A 25,649-nucleotide genomic window follows, 5' to 3' on the forward strand; every position below is an offset into this window, starting at 1 on the left:
TGATATCTTGCTATATATGTTTTATCTTCTCTCATATAAAAAATTTTCCCTCACCTCTGAGAGTAAACTGTAGAAAAAATGTTCAGCTCTACCTCTAGTGCCTTATTGTTCTTATTTCTTAAGAACAAAGATCAAGGACATTCATTCTCTTACAAAGTCACATAGTTATCAAAGTCAGGAAATCACCATTGGTAGAAAACTGTTACCTAGTCTATGACTATATTCACATTTTGCCAATCATCCTAATGATATTGATTCTAGCAAAATAAAATCCAGGATTATGAATTGCAGTCAGTTGTCATATCTATTTAGTTTCCTTTAATCTAGAACATATTTTAAGTCTTTGTGTTTCATGCCTTTGACATTTTTGAAGAATACAGGCCAATTCTTTGATAGGATGTCCTCAATATTGGGATTTTCTTACGTTTTCTCCTGATTAGGTTCAGGTGCTAACCTGATGCTTTTGGCAGAAGTGCCTTAGAAGTTATCTTGTGCTCTCATGACCTACTGAAAAACAGTGTTTCTATGGCCTTGCCCTTACCTGCCTTTCTGGTATTGCCACCTCCTCCCAAATAGTTTTGGGTATCTGATGGACTTCTGAGACTTGTGGGGCTTGGACTTCTTTAACCAGTCCTCTTGTCTTCATATGAAGCTCCCTGCCTTTGCCGCTAAGACTCAACTGTGGGAATGTCTCCTGTTGCTGTTATTTCTTTTCTTTTCTTTCTTTCTTTTTTTTTTTTTCAGTAGTGTTTGTTTAGAACTTTCTGAGTGCTAGGCATTCTGTAGGTTTCAGGCATGCAAAATAAACAGTATAGACAGTGCTGACCTTATGGAGCTTAATACACAGTAAGAGACAGGAATGAAAATATAATACAGTAATATATATCAGGTGGTGGTCTGGACTGTGGGGAAAAATAAAGTAGGAAAAGGAATGTTAGGAATGCTACGAATGGGGGTTGTTGAGTGGGCAGGTGGAAGTTTCTATATATAAAAGCTTATAAGGAAAATCCTCTCTGATAAGGTGATCTCTGAGCAGTGGCCTGAAGCATGTGAGTAAGCAAGCCATGTGAATATCTGGGGAAAGAGCACTCCAGAATGAGGGAGTAGTGAGTGTAAAGATGTTGAGCTAGGAACATGTCTGGAGTGTTTGTATGATGACGTGGAGGTTAGTGTGGCTAGAACTGAGGGAGTGAGCTGCTTGGTGGAGACAGAGATAAGGGCAGACCAGGTGGGACCTTGTAGGTCATAGATTTCAGATTATACTGAGATGGATATGGGAAGACCTAGGTGAACTTTAAGCAGAGGATCACTATGATATGATTAATGTTTTGGTAGAATCACTGCTGGGGTGAGAGCAGACTGAAGTGTGTCTAAAGTGGGAATCAGGGAGACCATTTTGGAGACCATAGCAATGATCCACCAGAGGAATAGGTTTACAGGTAGATAGTAAAAGTTTGGTTTTAAACTTTTAGAGTCGAGGTAAGATATAGGGGCTGGTGAGGTAAATTTGGGACTGATCAGCCTGCAGATGCTGTTTAAAACTGTGAGCTTGAATGTGCTGTCTAGGGAATAGCATAGTGCTTTGAGCACTTCAAGAGGAGTTGAGGGGCACAGGGCCAGTGAGACTGGAGAAGAGCCTTGAGTAGTGGCCTGGAGTAATGAAAAGTTTTCAGAATAGATTGTAACTGTCAAACACTGTTTTTAGAGTAAGATGAAACCTGGCTTATGGGAAATGACCCTAATGCACGGTAAACTCCAAGTCACTACCAGGCAAGTCATACCAAAGGTTATGGGAAACAAGGCTACAGACAAAATGCTTATGTCACATGGTTTATTAAAAATGTAAAATACATAGAAGCAAGGGAGAAAATATGGGATTAGTTACCGTGGTTCAGTTCAGTTCAGTCGCTCAGTTGTGTCCGACTCTTTGTGACCCCATGAATCGCAGCATGCCAGGCCTCCCTGTCCATCACCAACTCCCAGAGTTTACCCAAACTCATGTCCATCGAGTCAGTGATGCCATGCAGCCATCTCATCCTCTGTCGTCCCCGTCTCCTCCTGCCCCCAATCCCTCCCAGCATCAGGGTCTTTTCCAATGAGTCTACTCTTCGCATGAGGTGGCCAAAGTACTGGAATTTCAGCTTTAGCATCAGTCCTTCCAGTGAACACCCAGGACTGATCTCCTTTAGGATGGACTGATCTCCTTGCAGTCCGAGGGACTCTCAAAAGAGTCTTCTCCAACACCACAGTTCAAAAGCATCAATTCTTCGGTGCTCAGCTTTCTTCACAGTACAACTCTCACATCCATATATGACCACTGGAAAAACCATAGCCTTAACTAGATGGACCTTTGTAGGCAAAGTAATGTTTCTGCTTTTGAATATGCTATCTAGGTTGGTCATAACTTTCCTTCCAAGGAGTAAGCGTCTTTTAATTTCATGGCTGCAGTCACCATCTGCAGTGATTTTGGAGCCCCCCCAAAATAAAGTCTGACACTGTTTCCACTGTTTCCCCATCTATTTCCCGTGAAGTGATAGGACCAGATGCCATGATCTTCATTTTCTGAATGTTGAGCTTTAAGCCAACTTTTTCACTCCTCTTTCACTTTTATCCAGAGGCTTTTTAGTTCGTCTTCACTTTAGCCATAAGGGTGGTGTCATCTGCGTATCTGAGGTTATAGATATTTCTCCCAGCAGTCTTGATTCCAGCTTGTGCTTCCTCCAGCCCAGCGTTTCTCATGATGGACTCTGCATAGAAGTTAAACAGAGTGACATTATGCATGTACTGTCAATTCTGCTACATTGTTCGCATTGAACCAACCTTAGTCAAATGTAGGAGGGGACATTCCAAGAATATTAATACTGGGGGCCATCTTAGAGGCTGCCTACCACAGAGACAGATGCTAGTGTATGGATGGAAGGAACCAGTGGGAATGGAAAGTTAGCAATTGATGATGTCAGGAAAGAAAGGGGAACAGTTGCTGGAGCAAGTCTTTTGAGTACAAGGCTATAAAGGATAGGATCCAACATAAGGGAAGAGATTTGATAGATAAAAGTTTGCATAGTAACTAGAAGGAGAAGAGAATATATGGATACAGAGGTAGGTAGGATGTTGCATGTGGTGGTTAGAACATGTGGAATTGAATGCTTATTTTCTCAGTGAAATAGGAAGCAGCCATTAGCAGAATGTAGAGGTGGGAAGATGTTGGAGATTTGAGGAGTGAGAGGTTGGTATAAAATAGTTATTTGGGGGAATAAATGGATTAGGGAAATACGTACATAATATTGTGTGTGTGTGTATACTTACATATTCACCCATGTTATATGTGTGTGTATATGATATATGTGTGTATATATTACCAGACAGCAATAAGGGACTACTTGAGATTAGTGGTAATGATTATAACCTTGGACCAGTCAACATGGTTGTGCGTATGAGTTCTTTTTTTTCTCTAAGAGTGGTTCAGATTGCTTGGAGAAGTTGCAGAATAGGTGAACATCAAAAGTAGCAGCTGTGCTGCCATTGTTTGTCGTGCTGATCACCACTGGTGGTCACAGATGTGTTACCGCTGCTTTTATGAGTGACTGTCAGTGCTGATGTGAGATGCAGTCATGACTAGTACTGTTAGTGTTACTGACTATTCATCACGTGAGGGTAATGCCTCTACTTCATAGGTCATGGTTTTGACCATGGATGTGATATTTAAGGCTTCTGCTGCTGCTGAGTCGCTTCAGTCGTGTCCGACTCTGTGCGACCCCAGAGACGCCAGCCCACTAGGCTCCCCTGTCCCTGGGATTCTCCAGGCAAGAACACTGGAGTGGGTTGCCATTTCCTTCTCCTGTTTAAGGCTAGCACAATGATTTTAAGAAATTGAATTGATTGTTAACATTTAAAAACTGAAGATGTTATTTTACATATTTAGGAATTTGAACTTCTCTCGAAGTTCTGACAGCAGTTGCTTTTCACTTTTTTGGTAACAATCTCCTGGAGTTGAATAGGGCTGATGAAGCCTAGAATCTTCAGTTTGCCACTCTCTTCTGTTACATCCCTTACTCATGTTTGATAGTTGCCTGGTCCTCAGAAATGTTTGAATGTATTTGAGGGTGATGTCTCTAGCTGCTGGTAGTCAGTCTGCCACAGCCTTGTGGTCTCAATGTCCCACAGCTATGATAGTAAAGCAGCTCTCTTACTGTAGCTGCTTACTTTTGGACTCAAGTCTGCATCTCCTGCATTTCCTTTACAAATCACAATGAACTCTCCCTTCTGACCTGTTATTTGTTTACTTTTTGAAGTAAAGTTGCTTTATAATATTATATTAACTTCAGATATACAAAATATTGATTCAGTATTTTTATAGACTATAATCCATTTAAAGTTATTAAAAAATACTGGCTATATTAAATGGCTGTACTATACAACGAATCCTTGTTACTCATTTATTTTATATATAGTAGCTTGTATGTCTTATTCCCCTATGCTTATCTGGCCCCTCCCACTTCTCCTCTCCCTGCTGGTAACCATGAGTTTGTTCTCTATATATTGAGTGTATTTCTATTTTTTTATATACATTTGTTTATTTTTTTTAGATTTCACATATAAGTGATAACGTAGAGTATTTGTCTTTTTCCATCTGACTTATTCCCGTACACATAGTACTCTCTAGGTCCATCCACATTGTTGCAAATAGCAGAATTTCATTCGTTTGAATGGCTGAGTAATATTCTGTTGTGTATACCAGATCTGTATCAGTTCATCTGTTGATGTACTTTTAGGTTTCTTCCATATCTTGGCTATTGTAAATAATGCTGCTATGAACATTGGGGTGCATGTATCTTTTCTAATTTGTTTTTGTTTTCTTTGGATGTATTTATTTTTAGTTTTTTGAAGAACATCTATACTGTTTTCCATAGTGACCATGCCAATTTACCATGCCACCAACAGTGTACAAGGATTCCCTTTTCTCCACATACTCACCAACATTTCTATTTCTTTTTAACTTTTGATTTTGTATTCCTCGAAAACAAGGTCAGCAGCCTGTCAGAAGTAAAGTTTCAGTCCTTTACTTAGTTATCTGAATAGGAGCTTTTATGGCCACTTAATTATTTTAGTTTTTAAGGTCTTTCTCACTGTATATTGGAGAAGACAATGGCACCCCACTCCAGTACTCTTGCCTGGAAAATCCCCTGGATGGAGGAGCCTGGTAGGCTGCAGTCCATGGGGTTGCTAGGAGTCGGACATGACTGAGCGACTTCACTTTCACTTTTCACTTTCATGCATTGGAGAAGGAAATGGCAACCCACTACAGTGTTCTTGCCTGGAGAATCCCAGGGACGGGGGTAGCCTGGTGGGCTGCTGTCTATGGGGTCGCAGAGTCAAACATGACTGAAGCGACTTAGCAGCAGCAGCAGCAGCAGCACTGTATACTTGAACTATTGCTGCATCTAAAGTAAATAAGGTTTAAAGTTAAATGAAAATTTCACTTTTACCTATTTCAGTAGTTTTTTTAAAAGTTGTGCTACTCAGAAGTGTGGTCTACAGATCACAGCATTAACTGGTACCATCCGTATCACCTGGACGCTTGTTAGAAAAGCATAATCACAGGCCAAGTCCCTAACCTTCCAAATCAGAATCTGTGTTATGACTGATCCCAGGGTGTTTCATGTGAACATTAAACCATTTGCTCCATTGATAGTATGAAGGAGTGACTCAATAAGGCTTACCAGGGTATCTACACTTTAGTATTTTCAAGACTACCATTGGTTACATTTAACACTAGCTTATTCAGAAGGATAGAGGAGGGAAAACACAGCTTGCCAATAAAGCAGCCTCATGCTTTTCTCATTTGAGTCTTTGTAATTGTTCCTAAAGCAAACAGCTCACATAGTAGGAGGTAACATCTCATGTGCGTACACATACAGAAACATATTTTTCAAAAAGATCAGTAGTCAATAATACGCAAACTCCTCTTGTACCTTCTATGCCTCTGTTATCACAGCTCTCCCCTCCTCCTACCATCCAGGACACAGTGCATTTTGTGGCCTGTCAGTGTCTTAATCTAAAACAAGTTTCTGTCTTTCTGTATCTTTTATGTTGACTTGTTGAAGGATCAAAGCTTTTTTTAAAATGTTGTGTAGTAGAGTGTCCCTCAATCTGGATTTGTTTTATTGTTTCCTTTGGATTAGATTCAGTTTAAACTTTTTTTTCGGTAAGAGTGCTATGATGATGTTACACATCCAGAGCATTTAATGCCAATTTATTGCATTGTTGGTGATGTGTTAAGGTAGTGTCATCCAAGCCTCTCCATTTTAAAGCTATACTTTTCTCTTTATAGTTAATGAATACCTATAGGGTAATGACCTTGAGACTTTCTGATATCCTGTTGCCTAACAGCCTTATACTTAGTGGTTTTAGCATCATTGACAGAGCCAGTTATTATGCATGTGGCTGCGAATGGGGATTTTCTATCATTCTTTCTACATTTATTAGGCAACTCTTGTTTTGTAAAGAACCTCTCCCCTTTTATCCTTTTTCAGTATTACTGTGATCTCATTATCATCTATAACCTGATCACTCTGATACTTAAAGTGTCCAAATTTTACCAGTGAGAGCCCCCTCTGTCAGGCTCTCAATGTACCTACAAATGTGCATTTGCATGTTGCACAGTCCCCACCTTGCAATAAATAAGATAAAGTCCATGAGATTCCCCTCCCATGACTTACTTTATTTTACTCATTTCTTAATCTTGAGATTCTTTTCATATGAGTTACATATGGGGTATGGTACTACTTTTTTTAATGGTATATATTAATAGCCATAGAATGGATCAACCATAATGTCTTTACTTTTTTTTTTCTCTCTAGTTTTCCACTGACATTTAGTGCTAACAAATATGTGTCATATATATTAATGTCATAATTTGTACAGGATAGATTTCTAGAATGAATAAAAGTATAAGCACATTTAAACTTTTTAACAAACTTTGCCAGATTGCCCTTCAAAAAGACTATTTATTTGTATTCTTCCAGTAGTGTACTAACTACTTGATCACTCTGCAACACTGCATATTAGTAAATTTTAAAAAATCTTTTGGAGACTATCTCCTAATAAAAATATATGTACCTCTTATTAGTATTGAAGTTTGGTAGTAATATATGTGGCCAGTTTTTTTTTCTTTTTTCCTATTGCTTGCTGTACACTTCTTATGTCATTTCTTTATTTTTTATTTAAAAAAAAAAGGCATTTTATTTTTGCCTGTGCTGGGTCTTCATTGGTGTGTGCAGGTTTTTCTCTCTGGTGAGTGGGGGCTACTCTCTAGTTGCAGTGTGCGAGCTTCTCGTTGCTGTGTTATCTCTTACTATAGAGCACAGGAGCTTCAGTAGTTGTGGTGCTTGGGCTCAGCTGCCTCACTGCACATGGGATCTTCCCTGACCAGGGATTGAACCCCGTATCCCTTGCATTGGCAGGTGGACTCTCAATCACTGGACCACCAGGGAAGCCCTCTTTTTCTTATTGACTTATTGGAATTTTCTTTTTTAGTAATGTTAATCTTTTGACTGTTATGTGTTGCAAATAGTTTGTATCCTTGCAAATACTTTTCCACCTTGTCCTGTACCTTTTAACTTTGTGGTATTTTTCATTGTTTAGAATGTTCATTTTTTTATACATTCACATATGTAGATCTTTCTTCACTACATGTAAAGTTCCAAAATGAATTTTTATCTAAAATTAATGAATCCAGAAGAGGGAAATTTTCTAAGGCATAATAGGAAGCTAGTCTTGCTAGGTTTTGTGTTTTTGGTTTTGGTTATCAGGTGCCTAAGTGACAGACTTCCATATTGTAAATTAACCAGGTCACTTTTCACTAAATATTTTCATGGTTAAATATGAACTTCTTAAATGTTTTATTTTCTGAAAAGCTAATTGTCCATCATAATGTATTGGGTAAGTGGGTAAGTGAAAGTTGCTATCATTTCCGACTGTTTCAGACCCCCTGGACTATACAGTCCATGGAATTCTCCAAGCCAGAATACTGGAGTGGGTAGCCTTTCCCTCTGCAGGGGATCTTCCCAACCCAGAGATCGAACCCAGGTCTCCTCCTTTGCAGGTGGATTCTTTACCAGCTGAACCACAAACGAATAGTAAATAAAATGAGGGATGTATAGAACAGAGAGAAGATAAAACATTTCTAACAGTCCTAATATCCAGACAACCATAGTTAGTGCTTTGATGTATTTCTTTTATCTTTTTCCCTTAAAAGAAATGCTTAAGTAATTATAATTTAGAGAGATTTTTAAGTTGAGATTTTGCTAAAAGATAGTTTTCCAAATGTGCTTTTTAAACGTATAACTGTCTGATTCTTTTTGGAGTACTTCATCTAAATGTAGATAAATCTCTTTTTCTTTTGAGGTTGCAACTTGTCACTTAGTATAAACACCTTTGTGACAAGGTCTTGTAACTGACTTGTAATAGTAGGGTACCCCTGACTGTGATGTCAGTTATCCTGATATATTGATTGCACTGTGTCTGAAGAAAAATGTCACCTGCATGTCACAGTACATGACAGAGCATTAGATAGTATACTTGCCAACAGTGTTTTAAATAAGGAGTCTAAGAGATATTCCACCCCCTATTTTATTTATTTTCCAATCTGCTATTAGCCTAGCCCTAGACATTTATTTTTTTTTTCTTAGCATATGAAAAAATGTATCCTTAGCAGTGTTCACTGGGTAGCAAATGTTCAAGTAATCACCATTTGGACTTCATGTGTCAACAGCATTTTGTCTCTTTTGTGCCTTACGATATATTTGTGATAGGTATCATGCATATTATAAGTTCTTTTCTCATCATCAGCAATATTACTCAATTTATTTAAAAACTTTCAGTAGGTTTTGTAATCAGAGTTCTAGTGATAGGATGTTAAGTACAGAAAAAAATGTTTTAAATGGCAAATTTTGTGTTCCTGTTTTTTCTGTACTGAGAGATAGGATAAATATTAAATATTTATTGAAGGTAAGGTAACTCAGCCTCAGTGATGTGGTTGGTCTTTTGGTCCCCAGTGACAAGTTGAATGGGGAAAGTTTCCTCTGATTTGGACTGTACGTATTTTTTGAATAATTCAAAACAATTATAGACATTTTATATTATTTTTCATTAAATATGATTCACATAGGTTGTGTGTGCTACTCAGAGGTTGATATTAATTGTTGTTGAGTCATGTCTGACTCTTTTGTGACCCCGTGGACTGTAGGCCTTCAGGCTCCTCTGTGGATTTCCCAGGCAAGAATACTGGAGTGGGTTGCTATTTTCTTCTTCAGGGGATCTTTCCAACCCAGGGACTGAATATGTGCCTTCTGCATTGGCAGGTGTGTGTTTTTTTTTTTTTTTTTTAACCACTGGGCCACCAGGGAAGCCTTGATCATAATTTCAAGAAATAAAACATTTCTAGCAGCCATGAAATTAAAAGATGCTTACTCCTTGGAAGAAAAGTTATGACCAACCTAGATAGCATATTGAAAAGCAGAGACATTACTTTGCCAACAAAGGTCCATCTAGTCAAGGCTATGGTTTTTCCAGCGGTCATGTATGTATGCGAGAGTTGGACTGTGAAGAAGGCTGAATGCCGGAGAATTGATGCTTTTGAACTGTGGTGTTGGAGAAGACTCTTGAGAGTCCCTTGGACTGCAAACAGATCCAACCAGTCCATTCTGAAGGAGATCAGCCCTGGGTCTGGGATTTCTTTGGAAGGAATGATGCTAAACATGAAACTCCAGTACTTTGGCCACCTCATGCGAAGAGTTGACTCATTGGAAAAGACCCTGATGCTTGGAGGGATTGGGGACAGGAGGAAAAGGGGACGACAGAGGATGAGATGGCTGGATGGCATCACTGACTCGATGGCCGTGAGTTTGAGTGAACTCTGGGAGATGGTGATGGACAGGGAGGCCTGGCGTGCTGCGATCCATGGGGTCGCAGAGTCGGACACGACTGAGCAACTGAACTGAACTGAACAGTCCTAATATCCAGACAACCATAGTTAGTGCTTTGATGTATTTACTTTATATTTTTCCCTTAGAAAAAAAAGCTTAAGTAATTATAATTTGAGAGATTTTTAAGTTGAGATTTTGCTAAAATAATAGCAAACGTGTTTTTCCTATTTACCCATTTTAAAACATGAAAAACCTTTATGGAATAGGTTTTATATATCTATAAATTTTTAATTTTCTATATTTCATCATATAAAAAACCTTTTTTCCATAATCATATTGAAGTGTACTTTTTGTATCTTTTACTCAAAATTAGATAGGTTGAAGAGAATAAGCCTCATTTTATGGTAGTTTAAATTCTGTTTTGTATGAAAGAAAGAAAAAGATGTTAAAATGTATTTAGTCTTTAATTTAAATGGATTAGAGTGGATATAAATGTTAGAATTTCAGTCTAGAGCTCAGTAGACAACAGATATGGCAGAGAAATATGGAAAGGTGGCAAGTTGAAGACTCTGTAAAGGAATAACACAGTGTAGATCATTTTTCAGGGGCAGTGAAGCTGAAGAAGAAATCCTTATCCACTTGCTCATTGTTCTTTAAGCTTATGTGATACCAATGTTTTAGGTTGCAAACTAGGAATTTCCTAAAAGGGACCCATAGAAGTCAGTTCTGAGGTTTTTGTAGGTGATTTAATCATTGTTTTAAATCATTGTTTAATCAGATGTTTGTCAAGTGTGTGGTATAGTCTTTAAAAATTAGAATTGAAACTTTGCTTTATTCTAAAAGAGTAAGCTGCTGTGATTTGATATTGATATTGATATGATTGATATTGACATCACCTTGATATTGGTGAATGAGATAGGTAAAATGGATAGTCATTTGGAGGGTTTATTATCTTGGGACTTTATGTGAATACTAATGAAAAAGATTGCCTGAAAAATATTATTTTGTAAAGAAAATAGTGTTTTTCCTTGTGGTATTACATAACCGAGAAATCAAATTCACTATTTTGTATTGTTTTGTGATTTTTCTTCAAATAAACTATTTGCTTACTGTTATTTTTACTGAAAAATGTTCTTATCTTGCTGATAAGCAATAATAACTACTCCCAAGAGGAAAATTTTATTTCTTTTTCATTTTATGGTTTATCATTTTAAAAATGTATATCCAAACAGAAGTGATAAATGTAATAATTATCACCAACCACAATTAGATGATTTAAAGAAATTAATATTTGGAATCTTTTTCTTGTGCATGATAGTCTAGCTCCTTTAAAATTTGGAGCATGCTTCTGTATGACATTTGGATTATGTTAAGGTTCACTACTGTAAACCCTTTGAGTAGCATTTGTTGTTCAGTAGCTCTTTCATGCCTGATCCTTTGTGACCCCGTGGGATGCAGCATGCCACGCTTGCCTTGTTCGTCACCAACTCCCGGAGCTCGCTCAGACTCAGGTCCGTTGAGTTGGTGATGCCATCCAACCATCTCATCCTCTGTTGTCTCCTTTTCCGCCCACCTTCAATCTTTCCCAGCATCAGGGTCTTTTCCAGTGAGTCAGTTCTTTCCATCAGGTGGCCAAAGTATTGGAGTTTCAGCTTCAGCATCAGTCCTTCCAATGAATATTTAGGACTGATTTCCTTTAGGATTGACTGGTTTGATCTCTTTGCAGTCCAAGAGACTCTCAAGAATCTTCTCCAACTCCACAGTTCAAAAACATCAGTTCTTCAGCACTCAGCCTCTTTTATAGTCCAGCTCTCACATCCATACACGAGTACTGGAAGAACCATAGCTTTGACTAGATGGACCTTTGTTGGCAAAGTAATGTCTCTGCTTTTTAATATGCTATCTAGGTTGCTCATAACTTTTCTCCCAAGGAGTAAGCGTCTTTTAATTTCATGGCTGTAATCACCACCTGCAGTGATTCTGAAGCCCAAGAAAATAAAGTCTGTCACTGTTTCCAGTGTTTCCCCATCTATTTGCCATGAAGTGATGGGATTACATACTTATTTGTTTCAATTTGAGTATCTTTGGTGGTTGTGAGAAGACAGTTTTCATCAGGCTCCTGTTGTCTATGTAGTGTTTAATCAGTTCCAGTAGTCACATGATCTTATGTTGGCTGCATGGAGACTTACCTCCATGGTGAAACCTTTTGAAAGAGAATTGTTACTTTCATGTTTCTCATAGTGGTATTTTTAATAGCTTCAGTTTATTAGAGGATACTTTGAGTGCTCCTTAGAATTTGGCAATAAGACCACTCTATTAGGATAAACCTGGTCAGAATTATCCTGGGATGGTTAATAGTATGCTATTTGTAGAAGTGACCTACCTTAAGAGTAATAAATGTGTCTTAGGAGATCAGAGAAATGCCCAACCTAAAGATGATGGGCATAATTGGAACTATTAATAGAATTAGGTTGTTATGTATTTAATTTTTAATGTGTATTAAATTATTTTTCTAAAGTACATTTTGTCATGAGAGCAATGTCTTCCTTTCTAGAAAAAGAGAGATAATATGAAGTTTGTGGTACATCAAGCACCATTTAGGTAAAAAAACAAAACAAAACTATTTAGGAGTCATGACTATTGTAATTAACCAGGGAAGTATTGTTTATTATAAGCCACAATAAGGGTTGATGTCCTATTCTAAAATGCGAAGGATTATGCTACCCTTCTTTTCATTCATTTCAGTTCTGGATACATTTTTACAGAGGATAGAAGAATTATAAATGTTAAATAGATCAGATACCTTGTATAGCTCTAGACGGGCTCAACTGTGAATGGAACTTGCTTGTTTATCTCTAGTCTAAACTATTCAGATTGCTCAGTAGCCTTAATTTATGTATGTATATGTGTATTATTTTCCTTTTACTAGTTCTTTGCATTTGGTTAAAACACAAATTCATACAAAATTAGATCAGAGGTTTTTGTTTGTATGTTTTACATGATCATGGTCTTTTAGATATATTTAAATGCTCAGTACAAAGGTAGCTTGAAAATATTTACTAATTAATAGTTCCTAGACTCAATAGTTCTGATTTCTGTATAATGAAAACTCATATTTTAATGTATTTTTTTGTAAAAATTTTAAAGAACCGTAAAATTTTCCCCTTCTGTAATGCTTTCCAGTAGACCTAAACTTGTCTTAAAGAGTTATGTCATTGCATACACTATGAAATGGTAAAAACATTTTTATAAAATGATTTCAGTTCTGTGTTTTGACTTTAATATCATTCTTCTAAACCATTAATTTTCAGAATTATTCTCTACTTCCTTTCCCTTTTTCTTTTGTAACTCTATAAATGTGAGTTTAAAAAATAAACTCTAATCTTACTTCTTTTGTTTTTTAGGTTGTTATGGAGTTGATGGAGAGAGTGACTCTATTATGAGTTCAGCTTCTGAAAATTCCACTGAACCTTGGTTTTGTGATGCCTGTAAATGTGGTGTTTCCCCTAGCTGTGAACTTTGTCCCAATCAGGATGGAATTTTCAAGGAGACAGATGCTGGAAGGTTGATTTCATAATTCTTTTGTGTTAATATACCTGCTTTATAATGCATATGCTTCTATTTTTGTATTTATGATTTTTGGAGTTAGACATTTTCATTTGATTGCTTCTTCGTGTCTTTTTGACATAGAGTAAGTGGACAGGAGGCTACATATCAGGGCAAAGAGGAGGAAAGATCATTTATTGAGTATCTGCATTTGCCTTTATAACCTATAATGCCATTTAATCTTAGGAATGACTGTATGATAAGAGAGATGCTAAAGTTGCCTATTTTATAGGTAGAAGCTGAGGCTCAGATCTTTACATAATTTTAAACAAGTTCGTAGTTAAATTTGAACTCAGATCTGTTTGACTTCAAGAGTTTATTAGTAAATAGAACCTATACAATGATTATAAAAGGGATATTTAACTTAAAGAAGTACTAAGCTATAATAAACAGTAACCATAAAGATACAAAAGAACTCTGAATAATAATACTGTAGAGCTGAGAGAGAGTTTCCAGGGAATGACAAACTTGGAAGGAAGACACCTTCCCCAAGACTATGGTTCAGGCCTTGTTAGAGAAAGTGTAGTTTGAGCCTACTGGATGGCAGAGAAGTTGGCTGGTTTGCCTGGGCCAGTACCTGGCCTGTAGTTCTTGGCAAGTGGGTAACTGGGCAGTGGATTCAAGCCAGAAGTGTGTGGTGTCTGGGTTGAGAGGGCCACAGGAAAGTGATCTTCAGGCTGGGTCTGCAAGGTCACTGAGGGCAGAGCACTGGTGGGTGTCCTTTTCTCATCCTGAAGAGAAGCCCCTTCCTCTTACAGTGCATTCTGCCGCTCTCCTGAGACAGGGCCGAGGATCGTGTAGATGGGAAGTGCTGATGGGATTCTGTTCGTTATTTCAAAGCAGATATTGAAGAGTGGAGTTGAGCTGAGAGGCACTAAAATAATAACTGGCCCAGAGAACTGTGTTCTTTTCACTAGATTCACACTCACTTTTAGTATCACATTTGAACAGTTGTCATTGTTACAGTGTTGGCATCTTTCTTGTTTTTCCCTGGGAGACTACCAGTTGGGATGGGTGACTAATACAAGATTAGTTCCTACCTTTTATATATTATGAATCACTACTTACCCTCTTCCCCCATGTAAGAAGGGGTACTCAATTTTTTATTTTACTACATGTGGATATTTCAGTATTTTACTAAATGTTTAATATTTTACTAAGAACAGTGAAATAACCTAGACAAATTATCATGATCATTTTTCATATTTAAAATTTTGAAATGATAGGATGTATTATATGCCAAAAAAATGTGTTTTTTAAACTTAATAAATTTTATTTTAGTAAAGTAAAAGCTATTTTTCTCATTTTTTCCTCAATTGGTGGGTAGGCCCTTGAGAAGTATTGCCATACAGTTGGGATAGCACAAAATCTATCATGGAATCTTGGAGACTGTATATTGAGGGTATCTAGGAAAAATGACTACCCTATATATTGATGTCTAGGAAAATGAACAAAAATTTTACTTCTTGTCCCTCATTGCTTATCCTCAAAATAAACATGTAACACATTATTTGATGTGTTAAATTGAGTCTGTGGTTTGTGTCATCAGTTCAGTTCAGTCCCTCAGTCGTGTCCGACTCTTTGCAACCCCATGAATCGCAGCACGCCAGGCCTCCCTGTCCATCACTGTCTCCCGGAGTTCACTCAGACTCACGTCCATCGAGTCCGTGATGCCATCCAGCCATCTCATCCTCGGTCGTCCCCTTCTCCTCCTGCCCCCAATCCCTCCCAGCATCAGAGTCTTTTCCAATGAGTCAGCTCTTGACATGAGGTGGCCAAAGTACTGCAGCTTCAGCTTTAGCGTCATTCCTTCCAAAGAAATCCCAGGGTTGATCTCCGTCAGAGTGGACTGGTTGGGTCTCCTTGCAGTCCAGGGGACTCAATGGCATTATTTTATGCTGGACTCACTTTGACCTAGAATTAGGAAATTTACTACAACATTAAAACTGTGCTTTCAAGTTAGACTGCCTATATTTGTATTCTGGTTTTTCCTTACTAACTGTGATTTTAGGCAAGTGATTTAACCATTTTATGCCCCCGTTTCCTAACACTTTTGAGAGGATTAAATGAGATGATGAAGGTGCTGCACTCAATATGCCAGCAAATTTGGAAAACTCAGCAGTGGCCACAGGACTGGAAAAGGTCAGTTTTCATTCCAATCCCAGAGAAAGGCAATGCCAAAGAATGCTCAAACTATGCCACAATTTCACTCATCTCACACGCTGGTAAAGTGCTCAAAATTCTCCAAGCCAGGCTTCAACAGTACGTGAACTGTGGACCTCCAGATGTATAAGCTGGTTTTAGAAAAGGCAGAGGAACCAGAGATCAAATTGACAACACCCATTGGATTATCGAAAACACAAGAGAGTTCCAGAAAAACATCTATTTCTGCTTTACTGACTATGTCAAAACCTTTGACTGTGTGGATCACAACAAACTGTAGAAAATTCTTCCTGAGATGAGAATACCATACCACCTGACTTGGTTCTTGAGAAATCTGTATGCAGGTCAGGAAGCAACAGTTAGAATTGGACATGGAACAACAGACTAGTTCCAAATAGGGAAAGGAGTATGTCAAGGCTGTATATTGTCACCCTGCTTATTTAACTTATATGCAGAGTACATCATGAGAAACGCTGGGCTGGAAGAAGCACAAGCTGGACTCAAGATTCCTAGGAGAAATGGCAATTAGCTCAGATATGCAGATGACACCACCCTTATGGCAGAAAGTGAAGAGGAACTAAAGAGTCTCTTGAAAGAGTGAAAAAGCTGGCTTAAAACTCAGCATTCAGAAAACTAAGATCATGGCATCTGGTCCCATCACTTCATGGGAAATAGATGGGGAAACAGTGGAAACAGTGACAGACTTTATTTTTTTTTTGGCTCCAAATTCACTGCATATGGTGACTGCAGCCATGAAATTAAAAGACTGCTTGGGAGGAAAGTTATGAGCAACCTAGACAGCATATTCAAAAGCAGAGACATTACTTTGCCTACAAAGGTCCGTCTAGTTAAAGCTATGGTTTTTTCAGTAGTCATGTGTGATCGTGAGAGTTGGACTATAAAGAAAGCTGAGCACCGAAGAATTGATACGTTTGAACTGTGGTGTTGGAGAAGACTCTTGAGAGTCCCTTGGACTGCAAGGAGATCCAACCAGTCCATCCTAAAGGAGATCAGTCCTGGGTGTTCATTGGTGGGATTGATGTTGAAGCTGTAACTCCAATTCTTTGGCCACCTGATACAGAGAGCTGACTCATTTGAAAAGACCCTGATGCTGGGAAAAATTGAGGGCAGGAGGAGAAAGGGATCACAGAGGATGAGATGGTCAGATGGCATCACCGACTCAATAGCCATGAGTTTGAATAGGCTCTGAGAGTTGGTGATGGATAGGGAAGCCTGGTGTGCTGCAGTCCATGGGGTTGCAAAGAGTCGGACAAGACTAAGCGACTGAACTGAAATGAGATGATTTCTGTAAACAGTGTAGTTTCTGAATCTTAAGTGTGTTAATAAATATCTCCTTAGTTCCTCTGCTGCTGCTACTTCTAGTGCTAGTGCTTTTTTTTTTTATTACTGATATTATTTCATTTATTTAAGGTAATCTTAGAAAAGTAACTGCATAAATCCTTTCTGAATAACTTTTTGGTCCTGCAAGTTGAAATTTATGGTAATAAATGGTTGTGAATAAGTATGGCAGCTTTGAGAAACACAGTTTCCTTTTATGGAAGAGCATTTATTTTACCTTTTCTCTTGTCAATAATTTGAAATTTCTATTGAGAAACTATAAAGTAGCTCTTTTACCACACTAGTATGTAATATATACTAATACAGAGTCCACAAACTAACTTGTAAAATTGTCTCTGATTGAAGAAAAGGGAGGCTTCTTTAACCATTGAGTTTTGCTGAGATATATTTATACTGACTGCTGCGGATCTTTCATATATGTAGACACCTCCCTTGTTGGTGCAGCCTGGAAAATTTTTTTATGCTTTTTGAACATTTTATTTGTGTTGATGCCCATACTTGAGTACTGTGGGAATTACAGATCTTGATACAGTTTGAAGGATGTAGTACTAGCTTGAATCAAGAGCAAAAAAAGCCACCAAGATTTGACAAGGTATTTAGTACTGTAGCTTCAAATGGAAAACATGAAAAGAAAGAACTATGTATGGAAAGAATGAAAAAATTTTGAAATTTTCTTCTATTACATAGGCCATTTAGACTGTTTTCCCTTCTGTGTCTGATGGGAGCTACATATACTACAATAGAAAATAATGCAATTTAATGTGAGAAGACCATCAATACATTCTTATCATTAATTTTTTTTTTTTTTCCTTAAAGAGAGTGTTTTATTCTGCCTTGGTGGTATTATAAACCTGAATATAGGAAATATTACATATGCTTTAATATAATAGCATATCACACCTTATGATGCAAGCATTTCACATACTTCTTTGTCATTTCCCCACTGCATGCCTGTTCTTCAGTTCAGTTCAGTCACTCAGTAATTAATTACTGAATGAATAAGTGCAGCAATGAAAATAACTTCTGAAGTGAGTTTTTTTAGTACGTTGTAAAGACACCGCACGTACAAAGCATTTCAAAATCAAGTTTGATCGATGAATATAGTTCTTATTTGAAATGAGTTTTTGTGAAGTACTTTTGTACTTAGTTTGCTTTATTAAAGTATGTAAATTTAAAAGAATGTATTAATAGCTTCTATGCTAGAATGACAATTCTGACTCTAGTTTTTGGTGGTCTTATGGGATGCTTGTTTTCTGTTCCCTTTCTTGATCAACATCTGCCTTCATAGCTCCAAGCAAAATGAATGATAAAGTAACAAGGAAGTTTATTCCTTTTTGATTTCTCAATTTGTCTTAATTACAAGGTTCTAAAGTACACGCAGTTAAACAGATGAACAGAAATCTATATATAACAGATATTAAAAAGGACCAAAATTATCTCAGCTGTTTGGTATGTATTGTAATAAAGACTCAAGTTGGCATCCTCACAAGTATGGTTGCGGGAAATGATACACTTTTGTGCCAGTCACACTGAAATGGCAGTTTCAATCTGTAGTACTTGTGTGACTAGTTCTAAAAGATTTTAAGAAGGTCAGTATGAAGCAAGCAGCCAGCTGTTGGGTTTATCAAAGATAAACTCCTACAGAGTACAGCGGCATTTAATACATCAGTGGAGCATGAAAAAACTGCACAAATTAAATTGAGAAAGCAGCTGCTCGTTGAAGATATATATCTTTATATTGAACTCCACAGGATGCATTTGGGAAGTTGGATTAAAACATTTTATCAAGAAAATCTCAAACCTTTGAATTTTCTTCCCAATAAAAAAGGATAAATTTTAAAGATTTGTAACTATTTTCCCCAGCACCTCTATAAAATGTTTTTAGTCTTATTTCTTTAAGACTCATAGTGCATTACAAAACAGAACCATGTAGCAATCATAGCCTCTCAAGCTATGATAAAGTAAACTTTGTTGTTAATATTTTCACAAGGTTAAGAGATATTTGCCATCCCATTTTTACCCTCTTTCTTGCAGAGATGAGGGAGATCTGTTTACATTTCAAAATCTAGTGGTCCTGTATTTTGCATGGTTTGTAAGCAAACAGAAAGTGTTCCTGATATATTTTATAGAGGTTCAGAACGGTTTTTAAAAAATGTAATTAGAATCAACTCCTTTTTTTTCAGTACAGCGAAATTCTGAACATTTTGTTGTTGCTGTTGTTTAGTGTTGTAACATCGTCGAGACTCTAAAAATTATTTATTTGTGGGGCACATACATAGTACATAGGTTGTATGGTGAACAGATGAGCCGAATGAACTGTGACTTCCTTATATTATCACAACTCTTCTGTCCAGTCTCCTATCAATCAGTTTCAGCCTAGGAAGAAAGAAAGTTAAGATGCACACGAAGAATTTTTTTTTTTAATATATCCTTAAGGATTATCCAATAGCTTTTAGAAAAAAGTAGCAGGAAAGATCAGTGTTATATAATTTATGCAGAGTAACTTCACAGTTCTTAAATTAGGATCCTTAATTCTCAGAGTGCTTAAAATATTGTGAATACCTTTCCATGCATATGACAATGTTTTGTTTCATTTGAATAGTGGTTTTGTGCAAATATTTAAGAATAACAGATAAGTGCAAAGTGTGGTGAATATTAAGTGAAAGGCAATTATAGTTAACTCAGCTTTGGCTAAGCTGCTGGAAAAGTAGTGCTTATTGCAGTCCCCTTTTCTATAACTAAATGATATATAAATGTTTAATATTCTTTAGTTGTATGTCTGAGGTTTTGAGACCTGGCCATAAAATTCTTGCAGTAGTTATTTGATATGGCACATATATTTTGTTTATTTTCCATGTGGGCATTTTATCAGAAGGTTTGATAGCAAAATCATATCTTTTCTCCTTATAGATGGGTTCACATTGTTTGTGCCCTGTATGTTCCTGGTGTAGCCTTTGGAGATATTGACAAATTACGACCAGTAACACTAACAGAAATGAACTATTCCAAATATGGTGCCAAGGTGAGACAAACTGTTTTTGGTTGTCTAGGAGAAAGTTTTACTTGTTAGTTTATATGGCTTTTTGCTAATATCATTATTAACTACAGAAATGCTTATTACTGATTATGCTATTGCTTGGATGTGTGCTTAGTCGCTCTGTTGTGTCTGACTGTTTGTAACCTGTTTGGGCTGTAGCTTGTCAAGTTTCTCTGTCCATGGAATTTTCCAGGAAAGAATACTGGAATGAGTTACCATTTCCTTCTCCATGGGATCTTCCCAACCCAGGGATTGAACCCAGGGTCTCCTAAATTGCAGGCGGATTCTTTACTGTCTGAGCCACCAGGGAAGCCCAATTATGCTATTGGAGAGTACTAAATCATTTATAATTGACAGTAATTTTCCCAGAAAGCCAGTAATATATAAATTGTGAATACGTGTTTGTAATTTAGTTTAACCTGCGGGAAAAAATAATAGTTGATATCACTGTTTCCCTGGCATTTGGCACACTGCTTAGTGTATAATGAATTCTCAGATTAAATCCTTATTTTTAACCAGTTGGACCGAATATGAGCTTAATTTCTAACTTTACTTTTGAAATGAAATTTATGAAATTATGAAAAGAGTACAAGAAAAACCCATTATTTTATCAGATTTCAAGGACTGATTTTATGACTACATAACCTACTCTAGCAAATGAGTCTCTGTAGATTATAAGCTGGTTTTTTACTATGACTGAGTTTTAGATTATGAGTGGTAAGATTACACACTTACTAATTTAAATTTAAGTATATAATTACTACACACATCTTTAGAATGGTAGAACTAATTAGGCAGTGATATATATTCTCTTTCCATTACTGTCTGTTGGGCATTTGGGAAGGGAGTCTCTTGAAGAGCATTAGTAACATATTAAAGGTAAGATGAAAAACTTAAATATTGTTGGAAAATTCTGATTTTAAACTTTGATAGTTTCTGCTATTATATCCAGAATATCCTTCTTGGACTCTAACAATTACTCCAGTAATCTTTTGCTTTGGTTTGGGTAATTGCAGCTTCCCTCTCCAGAATTAGCTAAAGCTTCTAGGCCCTAGTATTGAATTTACTTTCCTCAGGTAACTGTACACTGTCTTGTTGCTTTTCTAATGCCTTTAAACAATAGTGAATAAATACTAATTTGTCTACATTTTCTAGTTGAGTAGAAGCAATACAGATTACCTAGTCCACCACTTTTGGAAATGAAAGTTCCTACTTTTTGATAGTAGCTTCCATCGAGCCTAAAAGGGACTGACTTCCATCATTTTCAATAGGCATATATTGTTACCATAAATATAAATCTCAAAGCAATTAAAAAAAACAGTAAGTAGATACTGCTTCATAAAACTGAGGCTAGCAGTGACCTCTGGATTAAAAACAAGTCATTAAATGTATAATTATCAGGTGATGTTTTTCATTATCACCTGCTTTTGTGTTGAAGTATTAATAGGAAAAGGAGTAAAAAAATTATGTACTGTCTAGCTCATCTACAAAATCAAACCCAATGTTGTGAGTTTTATCTTAGACAGCTCTCTAGACCACATTGTCTATCCATTTCCTAATCCTGATTACTTTCTTCCCCTGTGTTCTCAATTGCTTTGTTCCCTAGCATTGTAAATAATTCAAGCAATTGAGGAAGATTCTATTTTCTTTGTTAGATTGTTCTATAGTCTTTTAAGACTTCAGTGTCAGACACTTTTTCTTTGTGTTCTGTCAGAAGTCCCTTGCCCAATTTCATTGTATTACATTAAATTATTCATTTAATGTAATTTTATTACATTAAATTACATTAAATTGTTATCCTGAACAATTTGATTCTGTTCATGGTATTGACATCCTTTAAATAGTTTAATTTCTCCCCTTCTCCATCCCCCTCTCCTCTCTTTCTCTTTGTTTGACAGTTTTTTGGTTTCATGTTTATATTACTACTTGCTGATATTTTATGCCATACATATACTACTGTTAATGGAAAAGACCTTTAACTAGGCAGCAGAATGTCAAGAGTTGGCAGTATTTTCACACCTGTGCCCAGAACACAGTTCTTGGATAACAGTGCTAATATATCAGTTTGGTACTGTCTTCCAAGTAGGTACTAATTGTTACAGTATTACAATGATGTTTTTAGCATCTATTGAAACTTTTTCTTTTTAAATGTTTCCCTCATATTTAATTTATATAGAATGCATTTAATAAGCAGTTCTTCCTTAACTGTCTGCTGACAGTCTTTCATAATTTAGCAAGTTTTTTTGTGAAGGTTCATATTTATAGAGTATATTTTGATAGTAGGTTTTTTTTTTTCTTTTCTTCCTCTCTGTGGTTTAGTTAAAAGTATTAAAAAATAAATCAGGGTGCTGGCATTTGGGGTAATTTCAACAGTTTATACCTTTAGTTTTGCAGTTTTTCCTTTTATATACAGAAGAATATAAATAATTGGTTATATTGTGTATTATTATTAATTTCACATAATTGTTTACTTAAGATTGCTTCTGCTTCTCTTAAATATATTTTAAAAATGTTTTATTTCTTTGATTTCAATGTCTAGATCTTTTGGTGAATTTTCTCTGACTTCTTAATCATTTTCTTTAATTTTTTCAAATAGTATATTATTGTTGAAATAAGTGTAGTTTAATGGTTAAGAGCATGGTCTTTAAGATTATCTGGTTAAAGACTGCATTTACCTCAGTTTTCTCGTGTGTAAGATGAGAATGACTAGTACTTCTTCCACACATTATTATGAAATAGTGTCAAATGACACTATATATAAATAATTATATATATTAATTCATATAAAGTGCTTAGAATAGTGCTTAGTGCATGGTAAGCCCTCAACTACTTATTGTTATAATCATTATTATGTAAGTTGAATTTTGGTTTTGTAGAACTATATAGAGAATTACTTTTTTTCTTATAAATATTTGGCTTACCTACGGTTTTTGTTTATATTGATATACTATTGGTCCTATTGGTTCACTATTTGTATTTTGTAGAAGCTTTGTATGAGAATGCAGTTTCTGTTCTGGGAATGTTTTCCCTCTGAGACTTTTCCTATTTTCCATTGTAGGAGTGTAGTTTCTGCGAAGACCCTCGTTTTGCCCGAACTGGAGTTTGCATTAGCTGTGATGCAGGGATGTGCAGAGCCTATTTCCATGTGACCTGTGCTCAGAAGGAAGGTCTGCTTTCAGAGGCAGCAGCAGAAGAGGTAGGTTTATTTAAATCCATGGTTGGTGAATATGTTCATAAGACTTACATGACTCCATTATATTCTCCAACAGGTGTGCATTTTAAAATAAATTTGTGAGTTTATTCTTTAAGTGTTTGCCTAGATCACTGGTCTAAAACTTTGAATAAACAATATATATGAATTTTTTTAGTCTTAAATCTAGCCATATGTTTGGAAAACATGTTACAAAATTTATAATGAAATCTGACAGATGAAACATAATTCAAGGTGTTTTAAAGCATTATAATGTCTGCATATCTTATATAAGAATCTAAAATTATATTTTAGTAACAACCTTGCTCTGTTTCTCTTTAAATAAAATCATTACCCTGTCTTCAGTACCTGCATTTCTATTTCTTTACAATTATTTCTAATTCTAAAATTTTCATACTAGAAATTTAAGCAATCATTTGTTTTCAAAGTATGTTTTTGGGACTCTTCAATATTCTCTCAAGGTCTGTGAAGTTAAAACTGTCTTCATAACAGTATGAAAATAATACGTACTTTTTTTGCTCTTAATTTTTTCACAAGTAATAGTGGAGATTTCCAGAGATTATATAGCATGTAACAATATAAGCATTTGAATGTGGAAGCAGTTTTGAAAATCCAGCTGTCTTCTTTTAATCTAGATATTAAGAGACTTGCAAAAATGTAAAACAGTGTCACTCGTCTCACTAAAAATTTTTATGTATGTAAATCTTAGTATTTTTCATTAAATTGTTATTTTTATTAACATGTAGTGGGCTTATTGTTATTTTAAAATAAATGAATATTTTAAAAATTTCTCAATTTTAAATTCTAATATGGTAACTAACTCACATAAACTCTTTGCAGGTCTTCAAAACCTTTTACTACTATAAGGGATCCTGAGACCAAGTTTTTTTTTTTTTTTTTTTTTTTAAGCTTTTTATATAAGTAGGTAATTGTTCTATAATTCTTACTTTATATTTGGAATAGATTTATGGTAATATCTAAGCCTCTGTTGTTACGCTACTTTATTGGGTAAATTTTCAGTGTCATGTAAAAATCCATTTTTTATGTTGAGCTTTCATCTTATTCCATTTTATTTCACAGGAAAGAAACAAGTAAAAAAGATAATCTCATGAAGAAAATTTTTTGAGCCAATTTTAAGGGACATATTTTACCAATGAATTGATCCTATTAGGATTATAATTTGGGCACATGGATCTGTTTTTGTGCCAGTCTCTGATTATGATGAGTTGTAATTTGATTAATTGAAGAAGAGTACTAAAGGGACATTATGCATTTTCACAGCTATTTGGTAGACCTATATAGCTAGGAGCAGTTGTATAATGGGGTCATGTAGATTACTCACTGGTCATAGCAAACACCCTCCTCCAATGACACAAGAGATGACTCTACACATGGACATCATCAAATGGCCAGAACCGAAATCAGATTGATTATATTCATTGCAAGCAAAGATGGAGAAGCTCTCTGCAGTCAGCAAAAACAAGCCTGGGAGCTGACAGTGGCACAGATCATGAACTCTTTATTGCAAAATTCAGACTAAAATTGAACAAAGTGGGGAAAACCACTAGGCAATTCAGATATGACCTTTAGGTCAAATCCCTTATTGTTATACAGTGGAAGTGACAAATAGATTCAAGGGATTAGATATGATAGACAGATCTAATCGGGACAGCTATGGACAAAGAATCATGACATTGTACAGGAGGCGCTGATCAAAACTATCCCCAAGAAAGAGAAATGCAGAAAGGCAAAATGGTTGTCTGAGGAGGCCTTACAACTACCTGAGAAAAGAAGAGAAGCAAAAGGCAAGGGTGAAAAGGAAAGATATATCCATCTGAATGAAGAGTTCCAAAGAATAACAAGGAGAGATAAGAAAGCCTTCCTCAGTGATCGATGCAAAGAAATAGATGAAAATAACAGAATGGGAAAAACTAGAAAACTAGTTCAAGAAAACTAGATATACCAAGGGAACATTTCTTGCAAAGTTGGGTACAATAAAGGACGGAAATGGTACGGACCTAGCAAAGATAGCAAAAGATAGAGATGGCAAAAGTATACAGAAGAACTATACAAAAAAGATCTTCATGATCCAGATAACTACAATGATGTGATCACTCACCTAGAACCAGATATCTTGGAGTGTGAAGACAAGTGGGCCTTAGGAAGCATCACTACGAACAAGGCTAGTGGCAGTGATGGAATTCCAGTTGAGCTCTTTCAAATCCTAAAAGATGATGGTGTGAAAGTGCTGCATTCAGTATGCCAGCAAATTTGGAAAACTCAGCAGTAGCCACAGGACTGGAAAAGGTCAGTTTTCATCCAGTCCCAAAGAAGGGCAATGCCATAG

General features: G+C 36.2%; 1 protein-coding gene across 7 annotated transcripts in view; it reads left to right on the forward strand.

The window, feature by feature from the left end:
• Window positions 1-25,649, forward strand: part of PHF14 (PHD finger protein 14) — a 196,711-nt gene that overhangs the window by 16,647 nt on the left and 154,415 nt on the right. For all 7 annotated transcript variants that reach the window (XM_040260573.1, XM_040260571.1, XM_040260570.1 and 4 more), the window contains exons 5-7: window positions 13,331-13,490; window positions 19,965-20,076; window positions 23,150-23,287. In XM_040260573.1, the coding sequence (XP_040116507.1) occupies window positions 13,331-13,490; window positions 19,965-20,076; window positions 23,150-23,287 (410 nt within the window). The remainder of the gene's footprint in view (window positions 1-13,330; window positions 13,491-19,964; window positions 20,077-23,149; window positions 23,288-25,649) is intronic.

This window comes from Oryx dammah, unplaced genomic scaffold, assembly GCF_014754425.2.
Source record: "Oryx dammah isolate SB20612 unplaced genomic scaffold, SCBI_Odam_1.1 HiC_scaffold_18, whole genome shotgun sequence".
NCBI classification, from domain to species: Eukaryota; Metazoa; Chordata; class Mammalia; order Artiodactyla; family Bovidae; genus Oryx; species Oryx dammah.